This window comes from Epinephelus fuscoguttatus, linkage group LG15, assembly GCF_011397635.1.
Source record: "Epinephelus fuscoguttatus linkage group LG15, E.fuscoguttatus.final_Chr_v1".
Lineage (NCBI taxonomy): Eukaryota > Metazoa > Chordata > Actinopteri > Perciformes > Serranidae > Epinephelus > Epinephelus fuscoguttatus.
Genome location: NC_064766.1, coordinates 13813291 through 13838539, shown reverse-complemented (window position 1 = coordinate 13838539; position 25249 = coordinate 13813291). Strand labels below are relative to the sequence as shown.

The 25249-nt window shown below is 42.0% G+C and overlaps 1 protein-coding gene across 1 annotated transcript; it reads right to left on the bottom strand.

The window, feature by feature from the left end:
* Positions 1 to 4616: 4616 nt before the first annotated feature.
* On the bottom strand, positions 4617 to 6808 carry LOC125901650 (tripartite motif-containing protein 16-like). The gene has a single exon (XM_049597419.1). The coding sequence runs from the start codon at positions 6653 to 6655 to the stop codon at positions 4973 to 4975; it is 1683 nt and encodes a 560-aa protein (XP_049453376.1). The 5' UTR covers positions 6656 to 6808; the 3' UTR covers positions 4617 to 4972.
* Positions 6809 to 25249: the final 18441 nt, after the last annotated feature.

The window sequence follows — 25249 nt, the reverse complement described above, 5'->3', positions numbered from 1 at the left end:
AGAGGAGCATACCTGTTGCAATCTAGTATAGAACATGTTAGGTAATCATCTGTATGTGTTAGACAGTCAATGGACTGTCTTTGAAGGCGAGATTATGGTGAATGTAAATCTCTTGATGACATCAATTCACAACAGATGTTTACAAAAGGGGAATGCAAAGGTCACACATTTGCAAACACATAGGAAGAATTAAAAAATATAATAATATGCACAAAGAAGACAAAATTTCCACCACAGTGTAGAGAAATATCAGTTGAGGTAAACAAACATCATCATGAGCAGTGACAGCCTCCATGGTTAAACAGACACAGGAAGGAGCGCCACCTAAAGAAACGCAAACATTTACAGCACAACTAATGAGAAGATGTCAAAGTACCAGCCATAGTGTTTGACTGACAGTGATAAAATGAAAAGCAAAATCAGCTCTCATCAACAATGATAGATATAAAATAGGTTAAAGAATTAAAACACATAAGTTAGAGTCTGTGCTCGTGCAGGTGCAGGCGTCGCATGTTTTTATTTTTGTTTTAGCCATAGAAACACGCACAGAAATCATGTCATATTGCACTGGTTTATGTCAGTCTCTTGACATAAACCAATGATCCAATGATAGGTCTGTCCAGTGCCATAGAATAGAACATCATAATTTATCATACTTTGATCCTGTGTCTTCTCGTCCCTGTGTCCACAGTTATCTGTTCATTTGAAAGGGCTTGGGCTATTTAATTGTTTTATATCATCACACTATTATTAATATAAGCAGGGGATGTTAATACGAAGTTGTAACAGATCTGCACTCCAAAGGAGAACCTTCATCAGACTATGCAATATCACCCACTACTGGATTTGTAAGTTAATGAACTGTAATTAAAGCTTTGGTTAGCTGCTATGAAACAACATGAACCTCTTCTATTCTATAATGCCTATTAATATTGTAATATTATAATGACGTTAACAAGTAATATACAGTGTATTATATTTTGAAAGTAACTTACCCAACACTGTATATTATATTTTACATATTTCATATACTGCTCCACCACCACCCAGTGCTCCTACAGTAGGTTACAAATATACAAGATTACATATCTAATACTGTTATAGAATATATGTTTACCATGATCATTTGTATAACACAGTAATACATACATACATTTGGTATTTAGAATAATTCCCCATTTAGCCTGGTATGTTTCACTTGTCAAAATTACTTATCTTGTGTTTTAAATCTCATTCAGGTCCTCAAACTTCCCTCTCCCTTTGCTATCAATGTAATGTTGGCTGAGCCGTGACATATTATAGACAGGTATTATAGACAGAATCACAAAGCCTAAAAAACACACACCATAAGTTATGTTTTTGTTTCATTTCACCTCTACTCAATCAGGCAGCAATGTTAAATTTAACTGAGCTGATATCTAACTCATAGCCTACTGGCTTGCAAAAAATCAGGACTGGAAGCACTTTTCCCCCTAACTTCCCAATGTTAGATAAAATGGTTTAGGAGACAAGACAATTTAAAACTAATAGGCTGTTCATGGTTAGCATTATGTGTATGTACAGTATTTACAGTGTCTTAGCCTAATCTGTTATTTTATCTTTTGACATTTAGTTAAGTTGTGATGATAAGGTAAAATTTGAGTCTTTAGACGTCATACCCGTTAAAAGTGCATGACAACCGGTCTTTTCTGCACTGCTAGCATGTGCTGCTTACTTCCAGGAACTCTTGAGAGGCTCCACGATCCGCCATCACTGTGAAAAAAATGGTCCATTGGAGTGAACGCAGATGACACGAGTCTCTATTCAAGGGCTCTGGGTCTGTCTTGAAAAAAACTCGAGAGAAAGTGGCTCTTTGTCTTGTGACTTGCTGGTAATGTTACTGGAAATAATGTTAGGAACTCTTTATGTCAGCGATTGTTTATGTTAGCACTGTTTATGCTAGCCACTGTTTATGCTCACAAAATTATCAATCTTACTATACCTCATGAACTTAACAATAAATTTCCGCTCATTGTTTTTGTGCGTAAAGAGGGTGTGTAGTTTTCGCACTACAGCATTGTGCTTCTCCAAAGTGCTCTATGTTCTTTGTTTTAGGAATCACCGCTGCCATTGGACGATGCTCTCTCCATCGCAGCTTCGTCGAGCCAGTTTCTTGACTTACAGGGTAGTCCAGCCCCTCTTACGGCGACGGGCTCCTCTCATTCTTCAGCACCCAGCTCTTAGCGGGGGTCTGATGACTCAGCCATTGGAGCGATCATCCGGGCAACCCTAGCATGTCTGCAGCTTGACGACCCAAGTCAAGTGCAGGCTCCAAGCGCTTTCCATAGGTGCAACCCTCCCTCAGTGAAGGTTACGGTAGCACATTCTCCAGATTTTTTAAAAGGAGCTGTATTCCTGTTGGAGGGACACTTCAGCCCTCACCAGGCCGGGGTCAAATGAGCGAGCTTTGGCTTCCATAGAAAATGCTGAGTCGGTTGGCCTTCTCCACATGCTGGCGGTGGAACCTGCAATCGCAGCCATGATTGTAGCTCTGGATGAAGCAATGAAAGCAAGGCCGCCTTGGGAACACTCTTTCCCATTTCCTCCTTGCCCACTTGACCTCCCTGCAGGATGCGCAGGTGGACGATTCCATCCACGACATCTGTGACGCGTCACTGCAGGCGGTTGCCTATCAGATGAGGGAGCTGGGCTGACTAATGTTGACACTTCCAAGCAGGATAGCTGTGCTATCCTTTGGGTCTGGCCACTGCAGGGCCTGACCCACTCCTGACTGGTTGCGCTGAGTCTGTCAGGAATACCATTTTGCATGCTTGTGCGCCGTCCACCTGCCTCCAGTATGAGAGCAAGTGGAAGAGGTTTTCTGCCTGGTGTGCAGGCAGGGGGGAGGATCCTACTTCTTGTTCAGTGGCCACCATTCTGGAGTTTCTCCAGTCTTTCCTGGATGATGGCCGCACTCCTCGACAGTGCGTGGAAGGATGTGGATGTGCCCCTTTTATATAAATTCATGATCTGGTCTTCATGGCATTGATTAGGCTACAGCAAATTGCTGATTATTGGAAGAAAGACCACCCTCTTTCTGTATTATCACCAGGAAAGATCATGTTACGGGACACCTTCAGGACCATTTCGTGGTGCATGAGCAGATGATGCAGCAAATGAACAGAAGAGGGGCACAGTGGGCTTTGATAAACTGTGGTGTAAAGCCACTGATGGACACAGTCACAATGGCTTGTAAAGCATGCTACCATTCCTGCCAGGAGCTGGCTGTCGACGAACGCAATGTCACCACCAAGGCTAAGACAGGCATGACGCGATATATGAAAGCTAAACCCATCATTTGGGAATTCAAGCTGTTTGTTTTGGCAGATTCATCCAATGGCTACATCGTGGACTTCAACGTGTACACCGGCAAAAGTGAAGTTGCAACATGACCCTGTCATGAATCTTGTCTAACCGTCCTACCCTGGCACTGGATACAGTGTCTATGTCGACAACTTTTACCTCAGCCCCAAGCTTTTCAAAGCCCTCAATACCCATAAGAGCGGTGCATGTGGGACCTACAGGGAAACCCGGCAGGTCTGCCTGAGGCCTACCATCAATGCTTTCACCAGTCGATCTGAGAGAGGTTCCATCAGATGGATCCGGGATGGCCCTGTGGTGTACACAAAGTGGATGGATACGAGACAGGTGGCTGTCTGCTCCACAATCCACAGAGTGTACAATGACAAGACAGGCAAGGTGAACAAGCTTGTGAAGACAGATGCCGGCTTTCAGAGACAACAGTTCGACTGTCCCACTCCAGTGATGGAATACAACAGGTGCATGGGTGGAGTAGATCAGTCGGATCAGCTGATTCAGTACTACTCCGTCCAGCACAAAACCTATCGCTGATGCTGGCACCTTCTCTACCACTTCCTTGACATCACCACCACCAACTCCTACATCCTCAACAAAGAGCTTCGAAAAGAGAAGCCAACAATGCCAGAACTCACTCACAAGGAGTTCATGGAGACCCTGGTTGTTGAGCTGTGGGAGGTGCCTCTCCATATTCCCCCTCCCAAGGCCTCTGACAGACACCTCCCTGTCCCTTGCTGTGACCCTGGCTGTAACCCTCAGGCAGCCCTGCCACCCAGGGATGCAAGTTCTTTGTGCTGTGTGCCCAGACGGAAAAGGAGCAGAGAAACAAGGGAGAGAAAAAACAAAGGCCAAAGGACACACCATGGAAGTGCGAGGCTTGTGATGTCCCCTTCTGCCTACAGGTAGAGCGTAACTGCTTCCATGAGTGTCACCAAGTGCCAAGATGAACAATTGACCCTGACTGACTGATTGATTGATCAAACAATTGATTATGATCGTGACAAATTATTCTAATGTACCACAGTTAGGTATTTCTTTGTTTGTTCATTTGTTTGTTTGTTCATTCCAGTGCAAAATTATAGGTAAATGATAAGTTTGGAAAAAAAACCTGTTTCCATGCTCTTTTTATTTGCAGACATTCCATGAAGGTTTATATGTGGTGTGTTTTCATTATTCAGTGTCATTTCATCTCAGTCTTACATTTGGTGAAAGTAAAGTGAAAAACAACAATTTACTCAAAAAAATTGTCTTTTCCAAAATTTTATTTTAGACTTTGATTATGCATTTATTTGGCTATTTTTGATATTTTACACTGACTTTGGGAACAAAACAAATTAATAAACCATTCACACGTAGTAAAGTTGTTGCTTTTACCTTTTTTTCAAAACCGAAATTCTAAATTTTCAGCTTCAGGGCCCAATATTTTCTTGTAGCAATGTCTAGTACAAATGATTTTTCATTTATCTAATAGCTGTGATTATTCTGCACATTTTGATATGCACACATGGGGTATCAGGTTATATGAAGTGCCTTAAAAGGTGATCATAACCAGGTATAGCAAAAACGGACATTTACCGGTTCCTAATTAACCCACTGTCACTTAAATGACTTCTGTTCATTTGAGTTTACAGAACTCAGCAGTGCTTCCAACAGGGAGGAAAAGCCAAAGTCCAGCATAGAGAGGCTGAGTGAATGTGGTCTGGACTCTGTGGAGGAGAGTCATGGTTTCAGAGACGCTGTAGAAGGACAGAATACCTGCACTGTGATCCAGGTACACTCCTACTCTGGAGGACTGAGGACCTGAGACAGGAGTGCGGATGTTGTCGTGCCAAAACATATAGCTGTTGTTGTCAGGATATAAAGCCCAAGATTTGTCATTGTGTCCAAGTGCACATTTATTACAGTTTCCTGCTCTGATGATATTCTTGTATGTGACTGCTACATAAATTGCCTCCCCTCTCCACTCCACCTCCCAGTAACAATGTCCAGTCAGACTCTCTCTACTCAGGACTTGCCACCATTCAGTGAATCTGTCTGGGTGACTAGAATAAGATTGTTGTTGTCCCATTGCTGTTGCTTTTCTGTTCCCCTCAGATAATAACAGTTCTTTGTTTGCTGTGTTTGGATCCAGTGTGATTTCACGGTAATATTTCAAGAATCCAGCTCTGGTCTTGGGCTCTGGTTGTGAATTTGACAGTAAAACATCCACATCAGTCACTGTCTGTGAGATGTTTGTCCATTTCTCTCTCAGAACGTCCTGTAGTTTATCTCTGAGCTCTGACACAGCCGCTGTCACATCCTCAAAGTACCTGAGAGGACGGATATTGATGCTGGATGAGTCTGTAGATTCACTGAGTGGTGACAGTGAGGAGTAGTTGTGTAGAAACTGGGTGTGATCCTCTGTGTGTAAGAGCTTCATCAGCTCAGCGTCTTTCCTCTTCAGCTCAGTGATCTCCTGCTCCAGCTTCTCCTCAAGCTCTTTGACTCCACTCACTTCAGTTTCCTGCTGGGATCTGACCTGCTGCTTCACATCAGAGCGTCTTTTCTTCATGAGACGGATCAGCTCAGTGAAGATCTTCTCACTGTCCTCCACTGCTTTATCAGCAGAGCGATTGATAGCCTCCACCTCCTGTTGAAGCAGCTTCACATCTTTCTCTCTGTCCTGGACTCTCTGCTGGATGTTTTGTCGACTCACCTCCAGCTCTCTCTGCCTCTCAGTCCTCTCTGCTGCAGCTGAGACTGTGTCGTGGCCTTTATGTTCATCCACAGAGCACAGATAACAGATACACTGCTGATCAGTACGGCAGAACATCTTCATCACCTTATCATGAAGACAGCAGATGTTCTCCTGGAGCTTGTTGGAGGGGTCCACCAGCTTGTGTTTTTCAAAGGCAGGAGATTCATAATGAGGCTGAAGGTGCTGCTCACAGTAAGAAGCCAAACAGATGAGACAGGACTTGAGAGCTTTCAGTTTCCTCCCAGTGCAGACATCACAGGCCACATCTTCAGGTCCAGCATAGCAGTGATCAGCAGGAGCAGCTTGGAGTCCAGTCTTCTTCAGTTCCTCCACTAAAACTGCTAACATGGTGTTTTTCAGCAGGACAGGCCTCGGTGTGAAGGTCTGCCTGCACTGAGGGCAGCTGTGGACTTTCTTCTTGTCCTCTCCATCCCAGTGAGTTTTAATACAGTTCATGCAGTAGCTGTGTCCACAGGGAGTAGTCACTGGATCCTTCAGTAGATCCAGACAGATGGAACAAGAGAAGGTTTCTCTGTCCAGCTGAACTCCTTTCTGCGCCATTTCACCTCTCAGTGACAACGACTGTCTGAGTTTCACTTTCTCAGAACTGAAAGTAGTTTGAGCTCTGATCTAAACAGCATGTGTTTGTGCAGTGAATGGGGCCTGTCGGCTCTCTCACTTCACCACTATGTTGGTTCAAACTGTAGATCTGAGGGGGAGGGAACAAGGAAATATACAGAGTGGAGCTCGCTAAGTCTGACATAGGGAGACATGTGCAGTGTTATCAGGCTTTGCTTCATTCCAGGAGGAGGAGCAGCACAGTCAATTTTAACTTTGTTCCCTCATTTACAATGAAGTCTTGGTTGGAACCTGCTCTACATTTGAAAACATTTCAATTTTTAGTTACCAAATATGTTTTCGAAAGTCAGGCTTTGCTGATCATCTATCCATCTATCTAAAAAATAAAAAAAAATAAAAATACTGAAGGAATGGATCGAATGAATGAAAAAGCACCCTGGATTAATAAGATTTACCACAAGAGAGAAGTCAAAGTTTATCTTCTATGTACTTATTCTTTGATAGTAAATCTTTTTTCGTTAGAATGTCACCACTTTGAATGGTTATTTAAAAGGAATATTAGCAAATATCTCTTTCTTTTTCAAAGAACACCCCAGAGGATATTGAAGATGAAGTTATATGGTTGAACTCAGCACTGTTAATTGATTAGAAGCCCTTTACATGGGAAATACCTCAGAAAAATGTTATTTATTTTATTTTATCTATGTAACAAATGATATGCTAGATAGCACGTGATTTCCTTTCACAGCATCACTTCTGCTGTGTATTGTCAGATATGCGATAGTTTTAATTTTATCCAGCTACTTTCAGCTATCTCAACTAACTGGAAACAGAAACTTAAAGTGGGTTTCGACAGCAGGTCTGCGCACCTAGTACAAGGTGCCAGAACTGGTTATCCAAAGTAAAGATAAATAAGTGAATTCATAATTTTATTGTACAGAGTAGAGGTCTTACTGCCTCCCTCATATAATCTGGTTTTTGGGAAGATGAAATTCACATTTTGACATCTTGGAAACAATTTTCTAGAACATTTACAAAATAATTGATTCTTACTCATTCCTATGATTTTCTATAAAATTACTGCTACTAAAAAACACCTAAATGTGTTTAACATTGAAAAATCATCATGATGTAGATTCTACAGTGAGGATGAGGAAGACCAGTTGCATTTGTTTTTCTATTGCCCATATGTTGCAGGATGGTGGTGTGATATCCAAGGTTGGCTGGGGCCACTCGACATTTCTTTTTAACTATACACCTTTGAACATTTTATTGGAGGTCCTGGATGATAATTGTCCCAGATAATAACTATAATTATTCTGTTGGATAATATATTCATATTTAAAGCTCAGTCAAGAATAAATCTGAATTCAAGTTTCCTGGAAAATACAGAGCAAAGTAAATTTGTCATGGAGAAAAATATTGCTATAAGTCATTGTAAATTAGCACAATACAACACGGCATGGGAGAAAATTTTCTCTCTATATATATTGAGCATAGCGTTAGAACAGGCAGGACACAACATCAAGCTTAGCTCAGTTACATGCAACCAATTGGCAAATATCATTCAGGGCGCCCTATTTAAACTGCTCTGGCCCGCCTACTTCCTCTGCAAGCCGCTTTGCAACTAGCCTCCACCCCAGCTCCTCCTTTTCATGTTCTGTCTGACTTATCAATGTCATTTCTGTTTGTCATTAATGCTGCTCTGTTCTGTTCCTGGGGGTCTTTGCTGCTGCTCTACCTGCCTTAGGCTTTCCATGTAGGTGCATGGAAGGGCAGGGAGGTTTGCCTCTCTGCCTCAGGCTTTCCTCATTTGCATGTGGATGGGCAGACAGGTCTGCTCTCTTCATCTTTGGCTTTCCACATAGGTGCGTGCAAGAGGCTTTCTGTGTAAGCCCAAAGAAAGGCAGAGAGGCCCCAGAACAGAGCCATACCTCCAAACATAATAATGCAAATGGAAATATTATATTGGAAATAAAGTGTTCTTGACTGAACCAATGTTGTTTTTGTACAAGTACTAACAACTCAATTATTCAAATTACTGATGTGATCTATTAATTTGTATGCCCTTTTTTTATTTACTTTGTTCAGTATAAGTCTAATTGTTTTTGTTTTGTTTTTAATCTCTTTGTGGGATTATATTGTCATGTTGTCATCTGTGCTATGTGTATTATTATTTGTCTGCAATTAAGATAAATAATAAATAAAAATAAAGGAGTCATTAATAAAAAAACAGCTGACTGACCCTTAGTCATCATCCCCTACGTAGATGTACATGGCTCATAAAGAAACAAGACAAATCTTATTTTTAAGTGATTACACAGTAAAGAAAACATACCCATTATATCATATTCAATTTTTGCAAATATATCCACCTAAATCCTACACACTGGATCTTTAACTGAGTGGGACAAATTATTTGTGTGACATTATTGCCTGCTGATTTTACATTTATATTTTGTAAGGGAGAATGTAGAAAGAATCAAGAAATGGGACTCCATCTTATACTGTAACAGTAGGGCTGATTGTCTTTATCAGTCCTGCTGTGTCACTTCTTTTTGACGTTTTGGTGACAAGGTCATTCAGTTGCATAAATAGTGAAACCTGAATTTCATCCCTGAGTGAGAGATCTGAAAGGTGTATTGACTGGAAGGACATTAGAGGGGAAAAAACGAGAGATGGACATATATCTTCCAGTGTGTGTGTGTGTGTCCAGGCACACTTTTTCTTTATGTGCTTTTATCATGACCATTCACTCCTCAGTGAGGCATTTTTTTTTTTGTCTTTGCATAGATGAACCCGTCAGTTTTTATATGTGTGCACTTTTATTCCTATTTGAAGACCCCGGCAGAGTTATAGATTTTCCAGCAGGGAGCATGGTGTATGTGTGTGTGTGTGTGTGTGTGTGTGTGTGTGTGTTTGTGTGTGTGTGTGATGGCTGATGCCTGCTGAGGTTTGTCCCAGTGATTTGTTTGTCCTGCTGAATGAGTTTGCTGCCTGTCATTAAAGCAGCCAAGCAGGGAGAAACAGTGTCTGTCAGGAGCCCCTCCGTGGCAGAGCTCAGGTTCCCTCCCTGACTCGCTCTCTCGGGCTGCCTTCGTCTATGTCGAGCTGACTCTCTCTGCTGCAGACATCCCCTCTACATTTAACCCTAGGTGTCTAATCGATGCTCTTATGCAAAGCAACTCACTCAAGTGGAACAGTACAACAAGGATCTTAAATAAATCTCAATGCAAGAAACCAATAGTGCAGGGATAGCAAAAAACAAAACAGTATATTATCCTTTTATGCCCCGCAAGCATGAAGGCTCAGAGGCAGGCTTTGTAGCATGTGGCTTCTTATATTACTTCTATAAACAAAATGTATTTCTCAGCAAGACTACGAGTATGATATAAATGTGGATGTAAGAAGTTGTTTATATATTCCATATATCATTTCATAACCTTGCAAAATAATCTCATGACCACAGACCCTCCAGGTTGAAAGGAACAGCTGAAGTACACTAAAGCTGCATTTCAGTCTGAATTTTGAGCATTTACAGGGCTGGTATCTAGAATGGGACTCATGCACACCTGGACCCTTCATCCCAAAACACCTGGATGAACAAGAATGGATGTAGAGACAGAAAGGGCTTAGACATAGTGAAACTTTCTTTGGTTTCATTCATTAATTCACTAAAAGTTCACCTCTATACATGATGTGTGTGTGTTGGGGCTGATTGGATATACTCAAGGTGGGATGTGACATCAACAGAAAGCGACAAAATAGCTGGCATTTTTAAAACTCAGCAGACAAGGAGCCACATTTTTAAAAGGAGTCATAAGAAGAAAAGCAAGAAATGGAAGACAAATGGTACGAAAAATGGACTGATGAAGAGGTCCAGGCGTTGCTGGCATTTTATGGCAACGACAAGATACAGCGGGGGTTTGAGTCATCTCAGCGAAACGAGAAGATTTATCAAGAGATATCAGCGCATTTAGATTCCTTGGGCATTCACCACACAGCAAAACAGTGCCGTGAAGAACTTAAGAAATTGAAACAGGATTATAAAAAGCTGAAAAAACACAACAATAGAAGCGGTGCCAACAGGAAAGTCAATAAATGGTACGCCCAGTTAGATGCCATACTCGGACAGAGCAGTGTAGTAGTTTGTGTTATTAAAAGTAGCTTACCCTTCGTCTGAGTCTGCGACGCCGAAGTCCATCCTGTGTTAAGAAAACTTCCAACAAAGTAATTCTTCTGATTATTCTTATTCTTACTTGTATTCAAGTATTACAATGTCTGCAAATGTAGGAGGGTTTCAATCTATCAGCGAAAGTGTATGTTGGAATGGGCAACGCCATGTTAGTATCCTGCTTTGCATAGCATTGACTACCATTAACCCATAGATACAGTGATAGACTTTAGATACATTGACCATTAAAAAGAAATTGCCAGTATACACGTTACAAGAATAGAAGAAGAGAAGAGTAAATAAAACACACTGGTGCATTAAAAAAGCTTGTATGAACAATTATTAGCTGCATAATGTTCCTAAAACCCCAGAATTTACAGTGTTGTTGGTCACAGATAAAATGTTTGTGAAATCAAATGCAAAGTTAACTGAAATATGTAGCTGCTTTATTGTTCACATTCTCAGTAGAACCCAAAGTCAACAAGAGTCGCAGCTACGATTACATCATGACAAGTTGCAACCTTAAAATGAATGGGCAGCAGTCTACCTATGCTCTGTTGGTCTGTGTCAGTCAGTAGCATGGCTTGTAATTGCCCATTATTCAGACCTCTCAGTCATGTGTGGGTCATTAAATAGGCAGATAAAGTCTGATAGAAAGACACAGAGCACTGTAAGTTAGAGAGTGCTGTATTATTTGTGCTATTGCTATTTTGTATATCAAAAAAGAGGGCTTGCAATGTGAGCATGCAAACCACGAGAAGCCACCAAAAATGGCTCCTCACCTGTTCTCACTTTACTTCATCAGCCAGTTTCCTGACATTCCCCACCCACTCACTTCCTCACCTGCTTCCATTTCCCCTAATCAGCCCAGCAGCACATGGTTCATTCCTAGCAAGACTTTGCCAGATTGTTAAAGCTGCCATGTGTCTTGTGCCTTTTTGCCTGCTAGCACTTGTCATTTCACAACCTGAAATCTGTTACCTGAGACTTGCTACCTGCCTGTTTTTGCAGCTGTCCTGATATTTTTGAGGTTTGGATTTTGTGCCTGCCACTTTGGAGTTGTTTTCCTCTCTGAACTACCTCCCTGGTTTTGACCCTTGCCTGGCTCTTGTTTTCAGTCTAAAGTTCAAGTCAATAAATACCTGAACTTTAGTCTGACAGTCACACTACCACTTTGCCTGGTTCCTCTCTGTTCCCTTGCACTCACCATATGTGACATAAATATGTCAAAGAAGGAGAGCTTTTAACTGCAGCCAATCTAAGTGAGACATCATGAGACACTTTCCAAATATGAAAAGGCTCTAACTCTGACCATCATCTTGTAGATGAGGTCAATCTACAAGAAGATATTGATGAAATACTGATAAAGAACTCTTACCAAGAATGCATCAAAGCATGTAATGCAAACATGGAAATATAAATGTCTATTACATAATGGATGAGTAAAAAAAAACTGAATACATTTGATTTTGAAGATTTAGACACTGAAGAAAATAATAGCCCCAGGAAAAAAAAAAAAAAGTTTGGCAAAGAAGCTGGTGAATGTGAAATCTATTATAACATAAGACAGGACTGAAGTTATTGAAGTTGAAGGAAAAGATGGAACATATTACACTGGAAAAATACAAGCTACATCCCTCTTTGCACTTGTACTCCATTACAATATAAGTGGATACAACCTGGAGCCAAAAGGTATTTTAAGGTTCCGTAGATTGAAATACGCTGTCAGTCCCCATGAAATTTACCACTCAGAAGTACAACTTTTCTACCCACTTCAAAAGGGATTCTAATCATTTTGACACACATCAAATGAAACAGGAATTTAAAGTGTCAAACAAAAAAATATGTCTCATCAGAAGCAAGTGATGGGGGCCAGGGAACGAGCTGTACAGTTCACTACTTCTTCAATGGAACAACACCCAGATATTGCTGTAAAAGATCCTTCTGACCTGTTCGACCATGACCGTGATTATATATATAAAGCGCAAATAAATAAATATACAGAAACTATTCACATTGGGCATTAATAGACATTATGCTAACAATAGACTAAAGTACACACTTCCTTTTATTACTGGTCCATGAGGTAAAACTCATGCCTCATGTCTACACAGCTGTCTTTGCAGGGGCATGCTATCATGTAAATATATAACATAATACATAATGTAACAGTAATGCTGATATGCCTTAAGAGCAATGTAAATAATGTGCACTATAGTTGATTAAAATGTCTACAAAAGTCAGTTCCAAATCTGTGTTAGAAGGATTTTTAAAAATGTCTTGGAGATATCACAGTGCTGCATTATAGATACTGTGTTCCAATATGGAGGAAATCAGGGGGAAAATGCATAAAAGTCGTATGTCTATAACGCTAAATCTATAAATACTGTACTGTATCTAATGCCACTCTATTAATATACTGTCTCTACATGGGTCCTCAGCTGTGCCATTACTCAAATAGAAGATGGTGGAAAGGCCGCAACAGAGCCTGTGATAGAGTGCATACTGGTACGAGTATGATGTGAGTGTTATCTGCGTACGTGTGTGTTTTGAGCCTTTATCAGAACCTCTGACTCCCCAGACATTTCATTTACTGTATATATGTATTATTGTCTGACAGCTCAGTCTATACTAAACCTGTTTATTTCCGTCCATGTTATGGAATCATCCCCGAGCTGCAGCAGCGCTCTCCTCTATACGGACTCTCAAGTCTGTTGTATCTGCCACACATTTCAGATCTAGTGATCATTTGTGTTATAGATGAGATCTGGGAGGCTTTCTGCTTCAGTAGGAGGAAAATCCAATTGCATGTCGGTTTCTGTTGTTTCATCAGTGGTGCTTTAAGAGACATCAGACTCAATCAGTATTTTTTAATCAAATGATTGTAATGTATAAAGGGGTTGCTTGTAGTAACAAACTGAGAAATCATCAACCTACTCTGAGCCATATAGTGAATGTGCTGTAGTTGCACTCTCACTGCACTCAACACTTTTCAGTCATAGCACGCTTCTGTGCTGTACAGCAAAAAGTAAAGGAACTCAATGTGCACTACCTGCACAGCACCAAATGACAAAATTAAAGACAGCTAATAGAAAGTTGAGCGTCAAGCCACTAAGGAGTCAAATCGATTTTCTGGAGACCAAACATTTTTCACAGAAATTTCTACCAATATATCAGGTGGAGACAAGCAGATGCCAAAGTCTCTCTATGTCTGCCTGTTTTCATTGGGCAATAAAATACTTGTGCTTTTCAGGATGTTCTGAGTTTTTCTGCCCCCAAGTGGCCAAAACAATTAGTAACATGAAAAAATTGACCTACTCAGAAGATGGTTTATTTTACAAGGACACACGAGAGGGAAACACGTTAAAAAGGAGATCCACTTTTAGCACCACACCCTACATTTCGTTTTTAGCTCAGTGACGTTGGACTCTGTCAGGGATACAGTGAACATGCTTAAACAACACAAAAACAGTGACAACATTATCAGAAATGAATTTGTTTGGCTGAACTGTCTCTGAGGAGGTGTCTGGAAGAATCTTGAGCCAATATTGTGAATACATCAGTTAAAAAGGTGTGGCTATGCAACGTTTCACATTGAGATCTTGGTATATTACTGTGGTTTACCGACTGGTTTAAAGATTGTGCATGATCATTTAAAAATGATGCTTTTAGCACCATGAGCAGAAGGAGGTAACAAATCAATTCCAGCATTTGATAACACACTCTTCCAGATTTTCAGAGATAAAAATACTGCCACTGATCCTGTAAAGCTTGATGAATTCACTCCTGTAAGAGAGAGACGGACGAATAGACTAAAAGTACATTCAACCATATGACAAGCAAAAAGAGGGAAAGAGTGAGATAACCACAGCCTAACTAATCAGCAGTATGGGTGGATGAACACAACGTCGTATATTCATGATAAATAATGCAGATACAGCCAAGAACAGTAAAATATCCAAACACCCAGGAGAGTCTGGGAGACAAATCTAATTAAAGAGGGCATATTTCTCACACTGGGCAGAGGGCCAGTGAGACAGAGGATGGAAGCTGCTTAACATCTTGGGTCATTAGACAGTGCAGGGAGACTTTGGACTTTATATCCCAGAGACGAAAGCTCAACTTTACTAATCACATTATGATAACTTTAACTAGAGAGCAGGGCCAAACAATGTATTTTTAAATTTAATTTGGAAGACCTGTTGAATATCATGTGCACACCTTTAAATAAAACCATAAAAACAGTCAAGTGAAATTCATTGAATTGTAAATGTTGAGTAAGACAGTTGCCAAAAATACTGAGTTAGTATGTACAGAGGTAGTAAGTTTTTTAGTACAAGTTGTCAGTAAACATCATTAAAAAGTCATTAGTGTGACTCAGTAAAATTCTGTGGTAAAAGTCCTTGTAGAAGCCATTTGCAAATGTCTGTGAAAGTCTTTGGTGAGAGTCATTAATGGAGACCTTTAGTCAAAGTTGCAGCCTTATAAAAAATTACTGTGTCAATCTTTAGTAGAAGTCATTAACAGTGTGAGAGGAATAAACAGCATTCTGCTTTCCTGCTGCGATGCTCCAGCTCATTAGCCTCCACTCTTCTTCACTTTCTCCTTCTCTTCAGCCCTCTACTTCATCCTTGGCCGCCTTCCTTAAACCTCTCTTCTGACAACCCTTTCCTTTAACCCTCTATCCTTTCATCTCCCCTTTCCTTCTTTCTACAGTGATGGGAGTCTTATTTTATGTATTTTCAAGAGCAGAATGAGTTGGTTCATCTCCATCTCATTTTTTTCTACATCCTGCAAAGCATTTAGGTGTCACAATATAATCCCCTCTCTCAGTGTTTGCTATCCGTTTCTCTTATAACCAGAAGAAAATTCTCTTTTGGTAGAAGGTGGAGTTAAATAAGTGTTTGCTGTCTCAATCTGTCTTGTAAATGGAGAGAAGGTCAGGAGAAGTAATAAATTTCAGTGCCTCACTTTGAACTGTGTTTCTTACCTTGTACCTGCAAGAAAAGTGTTTTACTGAAAGTGGAATTATACGTTTGAATGCTCATCTCGTAATTGAATCTTAAAGTTTTGACAGCTGGAAAACTGGATTAGCAGCTCTAGTGTCACATCCTGCCTTTTCACCGGAGGCAGAGTTTGGATTTAAGAGCAAACACATTGAATTTAACACCTGTGATGGGAAATAAAAAGCCAAAGACACATTTCAAAACTTCACTTGACTGTGAATTCACCAAGCAGCAGCACTGACACTCAAACTAAATATCAATGATTACAAGTTGCCCCTCCTTAATAAACCAATGAATAATAAATGTATTAAGATGTAATTAAATGGCAGTCATTTGACACTTTGTGTGAATGTGTAACATTACACTTTTACACAATTATTTTTCCTCTTTTCATCACTTATCATTTACGTTGTTGTTTAAGGGGGAATGAAATTGGTGGCGACAGAATTTTATAAAACTGATTCTTTCAGTAAATACAAACCAGTAATGGTAACACTGATGGTACGTATCCACAGGATCCATTATTTCCATGCTTCTCTTTCATTGTCTGTGTAAGCAGCCGTGCAGTGCATTCTGGTACCCCAGCGTTGCATTTCAGGATACTAGGTGTCCACTCCTCATTTGTATTAACTTGAATCTACTACTCTGCTACTTTTTGCAAATCAGGGGCATCAAATCAGAGTTCCAAAATGTGTTCAATCCTGGTAAAGTGAATTTAATTAGGGGGTGGCAGAATTAAATTCTTTGTCAGTGTGAAAGGTTAATAATGTTGTGTACATTTAAATGTTAGCATGTCGCAGTATACCAGTATTACATCTTTAGTTTCACAGAAATCTTTTTTATATTTGTAGTCTATTGGGAAATGTTTTTCAGGTGGTGGGGAATTATCTGTAGCAGTGCCACAAGTGGCCACTGGGACAAGTTGGCAGCAAGGCTGAATGACAGCACAGTATCCAGCTCTTAGGTTTTCTCCATTGTTTACGCAGAAAAAATGAAACTATGCACACAATTCTGAAAACCTGAAACTCATGGATCAACAGCAGGACTCTAGACTGCTTAACTGGACTGCTTGCTTAGCACAATTTCATTATTTTAACTCAAACAGAAATTCTAAATCACATTTTTGCAAAACTCTGAACACAAATTACACACTTTTACACACTTTGTTCCCCTGAAAAACACTGACCTTTAAAATGCCTCACACTAATTACCAATTGGTCTCAATCTTATCTCACCTGCTCAAGGTTACTTAGCAAAACTCCTCAATCATGTGTCAGAACAGAAAAGAGGCCTATTGTGACCTCTACTGTGTTGGCGGGAAAATAAAGCAGCATGGACAACAGAGAGGAATAAGAATGGATGCAGTGGACACAGAGGTCAGTATGCCAGTCAGAGGAATATGGAGCAGAGGGCTAAAATTAGATGGCCTAGGGCAAATGACAGTAAAGAATGAGATATAGTTAATAGAGATTTGTCAGCGATCTTAGGCAGGCTTAAAGGAAATGCAATAGATAGTGTTGCGACCTTAGTCACATGTTTTAAACAATAGAGAGGCCTTAACAAAACCAGCAAGTCTAAGAACAAAGGAAATGCGCCAAGCTTCCATCGGTCCAGTAACTATCAAAGTGTAAATCACTTTTGAAATTCAAACTCTTGCTCCCTATTTGGTGACAGCAGCCAGGTTCAGATGGAGTCAGATGGAATCCCTTCTGACGTCACTGAGACTTTAACCGCCACTGCGCGCTGAGTGACGAGTTGCTGGAAGGAAGCCAAAGCTTTCGCCCTTTTGTTTCTTGACTCGCTGGAAGGGAAAAACCCCTTTTTCTTTTTGTTTTTAACACTCCACGGAGAACTGGAGGAACACTGCCCAACCCCGCCGTTCCTCAACATCTGCAGAGTTTGGAGAAACCCCCTTTTCTCCCGAGGAAGACAGAGCCACCGAGGCCCTGCTTCTTCAAACGAGTCGACTCCCTCTTCTGCCACACCGAGGACAGCATCTTTCATCCCACTGTAGGACGCTACAGCGGCCCTGTGCACTCATCCCGGAGCAACAGACGGGACGTACGCTTGTTGTGCCAAGCGACCCATGTAAGAGAGCTACGGTCTGGGCAGAGACTTTATATTTAGCGTGTGACTTAAGTGTGACTTGACTGTGAACTTAAAGGACCGCCGTGTCCCTTTTCCTTTTCATAATCTGATCATTGATTGCAGTTTGTTGTTGTGCTTGCCAGAGCAAACTGATTGTGTCATTTGGTGGATAACCTGCCGTTAGTTGTGCCGGCCACACGCTCATAATATACTGCATTCCTATCTGTAACAAAGACCAGTGGACGGTAGGCTGACCCAGTTAGTCTACCGGCCTCTGAGGGATAGGAAAGTGACCATTGTGTTCCTCCACGGCCACCACACGTACACCTTATACCTGTGGTAAAGTCACACTTTGCCCTGTGAGCAACTCCTTAAGAGCACTTCGCCATTACCACATTCTACACACCTACACATGTTGGCACAGCTACTTTGTTAGAGCATACAGTGAATTTGATCCTGCTGGACGCCATCTTATGCGTACTTAAAAAAAGGTGCACATGTGGCCAGCTGTTTTATGACCCATTGTCTTGCTCTAGTGTCCCGCCTCAGTAGTTGGGGACGTGTTCCCCATCCGCCATTTTAGGTCTTTGGTAACGTATAACAATAATCGTCTTGCCTTTAGAAAATCCCCACATTTTTGGTGCCCCGTGTGAGGCTATTTTAAACCAGCTTTGATGCAATAATTGTGTACAATAACCCACAATTATCAATATTAAAGTTTTAAAGAAAATTCCACTTTTCCTTAAAAATTCAATTTCTTAAAGATTGCATTTCCGCGTAGCTGCCAAGCAGTCATGCTTTGTGCCAAGCAGTCGTGCTTTGTGAACTGCTGCAGTGTGGATTAGTGGTTAGTGTTTTACTACCGTTGTGCGTGTTTTAAGTATTTGGTATTTTTGGCTTTCAGGTAACTAGTGCTTTAACATAGCTATTGCTCTTGAGAGATGCAAAACCCACCTCATTAACGTCTGAATAAGATAGGCTGCAGTGCAGAGCAATTTGCTTAAAATCTACATCCTGTAGGAGTGTAAGTCACAGGTACAGCTCTCACCTGTGCATTAACACAAATTCAGCATCACTCGCACAGTACAGTAAGCTTATTGAACCCACGGTGTGCAAATCTACTTCATAGCAATGTGAAGCAAGAGCCCCTGTGCGACAGGAGCTGAAGCTCCTTAGGAGTCCCCAGCCCTGCCCAGTCCCTTATAAGCTATGTAAACTATCCGGCTGGAAAGCCTCAGCGCACCATTCCAGACGTTTTGGGCCAGATTTCGCTGCTCTACCAGAGTAAGGCTGAGTTGCATGCTGTAGAGGCCCAAGAACAGCTTGCTCAGCTGCAACGTGACAATTCCCGCCTGCGACAGGAGGTTCAGGCCAGGGTAGACGCAGCTTCTGACTCACAAGAGGAAGGTGCACAACAGCAACAAGTTGAAGAGTCTTTGCACTCACTTATCCAGGCAGCCCAGCAAGAGTCATCAGATGGTGCTACTGAGTATGAGTCAGAACCTCCTGTTGATAACATGGAGACCAGCCGGCTGCGATCACAACTCGAAGCTTCTCGCAAACGAGAAGCTGAACTTTTTCGCAGACTTGAAGTTGCCCAGTCAGTTGGGCCGCCCTCACCGAGCCCCCCAGTGGCCACGATCAGGGATCAACACTGTCTAGAAGCTGCCCAGTCAGTTGGGCATGACACAGCTGACCAACCAGCAGCTGCGTCTGGGAGCAGAACAACTCCTAGAAGTGCAGCAGCTGATCTCTTTGCTTCTGGCTTTCTTACAGTGCAGATGCTCTGCTGCTTGCGCTCCGCTTTGCTTACATTCTTTTGTGGATATACTTGTTTTTTCCTGCTAAAAACTACAGAAAGTAGATCCTGGATACTTATAAAGCATTGGGACTTTAATTTGTGAAAGATACAGAGGGCTACTGCCATATTTTCACCACTTTTTCACCACTTTAGTACAGTGTGAGCAGGGCTGAGGCACATTGCAAGCCTTTTGCTGTGTCTGCGACTGGAAACCTGTGATTAGGACAATTAAGGCAAAATCTGTGAGCTGCACAGAGTCTGAGCGACTAACCGAGACGATAAGGCAGCTTCAAAAGAAGAATGAAATGCTACAACAAATTTGTGAGAGTGAGCAATTCATTGACTCTGTGGCAGCTAACATACAAGGTGCTGATGGACAGACTTTTATACAAAGAAATACAACAAATGTGGAGCATACCATTGCTGACTTGGTTGACACAATCCTATGGATATGTCCTAACACCACTGGATCAGCTGCAGAGGCTCCCAAACTGGCACAGGACTGGTGCTCAACCAAAAGCATCAACTCCAGACAGGACTTGGGCTGATGTCACTAGACGCAAAGGCAAATCCAGCAAGAAATCAGTCAAGAGAGCCCCAACGCTCACCCCTCCACTTGAACTCTCTCTGCAGAACAGGTACGATGCACTGGCTCCAAATGAAATGTGTGACAATACCAACTACACTGAACCCAGGGAGGCCAATCACACTTGTGGTATTAAGGCTATCCAATATGCAAGCAATAGCCCCAAAACCACTGCTAGACCCAGGGCCAGAAAAAACTATGCTAACACCACACCTGATCAGCCAGACACCAACCTGATCGGGGACTCAATAACCAAGCATGTAAGAATGGCAAAGACTGAAAATCTAACAGTGTCTGACACGTCTGTCAGGGAGCTAACCGAGCTGTTGCCAGTGATCCTCTCTACACACCCAAGTAACATGAGGATCATCCATGCTGGGTCTTTTGACATTCTATGAAGAAAAACTGTCTCTGAGATCCTGAAAAAAGACTTTTCCCTGCTCCTGGAGAAACTGAGTGACTGTCAGTCACAAAATGTGTTCATTTCTGGCCCCATTCCAACCCTGGGGAAAGGAATTGAGTCTTTTACCAGACTCCTTGCCCCGAATACATGGCTGACATTGGCATGCTTCACTCATGGGATAAAGTTTATTCACAATTTTAACATCTTTTGGAACTGTAAGGATTGCTTTCAGCGTGATGGGATTCATCCGAACATCACTGGATGCAGACTACTCTGGGCCAACCTATGTCATGCTCTTGGAATGCCATACTAAAACAAGAATGGACAGATAAGAGCCAAGGACAAGTACGGGGCACAGAGACAGACAGCCTGCATCTCTCCCCCTTCACCTGACCCTTTGCTCCACATCACCCAAGGCATTCAGAGGATGTCCCTGTCCCAGTCAGGGATCCAACAACCCCCTCCTGCCCTTCACCACAACCACCATTTTATCAACTCAGTTAGAGAACTTAGGAAAGGAGGTAGAGTAGCCACTTTATTTAAGGATGTTTACCAGTGCAAACAGCTGTCATATGGGAGGTTTGAGTCTTTTGAATATATTGCACTGCAGTTGAGATCCCCCTGTCAAGCAGTATTAGTAACCATTTACAGGCCCCCAAAATATAGTGCACACTTTGTTGATGACTTTTCTAAACTATTGTCTGTTTGCATTGATTTTGACTGTGTTGTTATATTGGGTGATTTTAATGTTCATATTGATAATCCCAAAGATGGCAGTGCGAAAGAACTTTTCTACATCCTGGACAACTTTGAATTTTCCCAGCATGTAACAGAGCCAACACACAATAAGGGACATATTTTAGATCTAATTATCTCCAAAGGGCTCAACATTTCTGAGGTTGTGGTGACTGATGTTGCCTTTTCTGATCATTAGTGTTTTCTTTAAAATGGCCATCTCCGCTGACACCAGTAAAATTACAACAGAGGTAATCAGAAAACGCTATATCAACGAAAACACCTGTACACTATTCACCCAGGATTTTATATCCACACCAGCTCTGCCCTCAGTCTCTGTCAATGATCTGGTTCATAGTTTCAGCTCTAAAGCTATGAATATTATGGACAATATTGCCCCCATGAAGGTCAAAGTTGTCTCTGGTAAGAAAAAAGATTTTAGAGATAAGACAGACAGTCTATAACTCCAACACAATGGCTATTTCACCTGTGCCTCATAAGACTACTCCAGTTAATTTGGCACAAGTTTTTTTAAAGATGTTTTTAACTGCATAGCATCAGATGTACTACAGATAGTCAACTGTTCTCTTCAGTCAGGCCGTTTTCCAACGGCCCTGAAGACTGCAGTCATTAAACCTCTCTTAAAAAAGCCTAATCTGGATGCCTCAGTAATAACTACAGGCCCATATCAAACCTACCATTTTTAGGAAAGATCATTGAAAAGGTTGTTTTTCAGCAACTCAACACCTTCTTGGAGCAAAACAATTCCTTTGATGCCTTTCAGTCTGGATTTCGAGCATATCACAGCACTGAGACTGCACTTGTAAAAGTTTTAAATGACATTCATCTGAGCAGTGATGCATCAAAGATTTCGGTTCTGATATTACTGGACCTCAGTGCTGCAGTCAACACAGTTGACCATAAGATACTGCTCAACAGACAAGAAAAGTTTGTGGGACTTTCTGGCACTATGCTAAATTGGTTTAAATCTTATTTACAAGACAGGGATTTCTTTGTGTCACTGGGCAATTATGAATCTGTGCGAACAAAAATTACATGTGGAGTTCCTCAAGGGTCCATTCTTGGGCCTCTTCTGTTCAATATCTATATGCTCCCTCTTGCTCAGATGATGGAATATCATAACATATCCTACCATAGTTATGCAGATGACACAACTTTACATAACAGTGTCACCAGATGACTACAGTCCCCTACATCTGCTAAATAAGTGCACTGATGAAATCAATACATGGATGTGCCAGAATTTTCTACAACTAAACACAGACAAAACTGAGATAGTTGTTTTTGGCCCCAAAGAAAAAAGATCAATAGTCAGTGCTCACCTGGATGCCATGACACTAAAACCTACGAATCAAGCCAGAAATCTTGGTGTAGTTTTGGACTCAGACCTAAATGTCAATAGTCACATTCAGACAATTACTAAATCAGCCTACTACCGCCTTAAAAACATAGCAAGAATAAAAGAATTTCTGTCTAAACAAGATACAGAAAAACTTGTTCATGCTTTCATTTTCAGCAGGCTGGACTATTGTAACGTGTCTTCACAGGCCTGAGTAAAAAATCAATCAGACAACTGCAGCTTGTCCAGAACGCTGCTGCCAGAGTCCTCACCAACACCAAGAGAGTGGAGCACATTACACCAGTGCTTAAATCACTGCACTGGCTTCCTGTGTGTCAAAGGATAGACTTTAAAATCTTGTTCCTTGTCTATAAAGCACTAAATGGTCTCAGGCCTAAATACATCTCTGATATACTTGTACGTTATGAAGCATCCAGACCCCTCAGATTATCTGGAACAGGTTTACTCAGTTTTTCCAGGATCAAAACCAAACAAGGTGAAGCAGCCTTTACTTTCTATGCTCCCTGCCTGTGGAATAAACTTCCAGAACATCTGAGGTCGGCTGAAACTGTCAACTCATTTAAATCAGGGCTTAAAACATTACTATTTACTGCAGTTTACCAGTGAACTAGATATGTAACTTATTGTTAGGATAATCTGTAGCTATTGTTTTTATATTTGTCTGCTTTTGCTTTATGTTTGCTTTTTAAATGCATTTTCTGCACTGTTTTTAACTATTTATTGTCTTGCTTTTAACTTTTGTTTTTAATGATCTATTGTTCCTTTAATGTTTTATTTTAATGTATTTCTCTTGTAAAGCACACTGAATTGCCTTGTGTATGAATGGTGCTATATAAATAAAATTGCCTTGCCTTGCCTCACCACAGTGGACAGCTATTCCGCACCCCATGCCTCTCACTTAGTGAACCCAAGGTTCCCGGTTGTAGAGAGTGCACTTCAGTCCGTCTTTAGCCGCACCACCTTGCACTTCAGTGACACAGTGACTCCATTCTGGGGTGATGAGATCTCCCCTCAAGCTCCACGCGGTGCAGGTAACTATGGACAGGTGTTCACAAGGGACCTTCAACCCTCATGTGCGTCACGTCCTCAGCGCCACAGAAGCACCAGAAACATTTCCTCAGATGCCTCGGATGGCCCATTCCCACCACGGGGCCACGGCCTGCGAACTCGTCAACTTGAGTCCCTCGCTAGGGATACAGAACGGTTCGATCCGAGCAACAGAGACACAAATGTTGATGACTATCTCCGAGAGGTCGAGCGCTGTCTCCTTGACCTGCCTCATCCCTCATCCTGTGAGAAACTCAAACTTCTATGGAAAACCACTACCAGAAGTATCCATGTGTTCATGGAGTCACTACCACTGGGGACCAGAGACCACTACTCAGCTCTCTGTCAAGCTCTGAGGGAGGAGTATTCTTTGTTCACAGACCCCGCTTAGACGCCGCCTCTGCCACCCTCGGCGCCTTTGCCATTACTCAAAGGAAGCAAGAGTCTCCAAAGGAGTACTACCGGCGCCTAAGAGTCACATACTTTCAAGGCCGCCATGCACTATGACTAGAGGAGGAACGTGGCTTCAAGTCCCTGTTTTTGCACAACCTCCATGAGACACTGTGATACGACGTCACGGTGTATTGCAGAACCAGGCATCTCCCTATGCAGGAGATCCGAGGTATGCACAGATGGTATTGGAGGTTTGCATGCTCCCGGCTAAGAAGCCTGAGAGCGACGCCAGAGTCCTGGGGATCCAAGCAGTAGAAGATGCAGACCTGGCACTTGAAGGCAACGAGATGCCTCGTGCCAAGACTGCTACCCGAGCAGGATCCCAGAAATGCCAAGCACCAAACCAAAAGGGTGGATGGCAGAAACAATGGGGTGAGAAGCAGGGGAAGCAGAAACAACAAAACCCTTCCAGGCCAAAGCAGAAAGCTGACTGGAACCCAAAGCAAGGGGGTAAGTATGACCAGAAGGCCCAAAACCACCCTAATGGGGGTGGCATGAGGTCAGAAATGAAGGAGCTGATTCGAGTTTGCCTGGCAGAAGCAGTTAGACAACTGGACCTGCCCAGCCGTTCTACCTCATGTCACGACCCCCCAAAGGGGTCAGACACCAAGCCCCCATCAGCGTGACTAGACCAGGCACCTCCCCCCTCCACAGCCAAAGTTTACTTTGTCGGTTGTCGAAAAGGACCAGGGGAGGTCAAGGGAATCTTTAAAGTGAACACTCCCTGTTTCACCGACTCCCCTTTCTTGGCTTTCTTGGGCGACCTTGTCCACAAGGACAACTCCCGACGCATATATACCTCTGTGGTGATAGGGGGGTGCGTCAGCACCCTCATCCTGCTTGATTCTGGATCTGAGATAAGCTTGATGAGTTGTGACATGTTTAAAGAGGTTGCTAGAGCG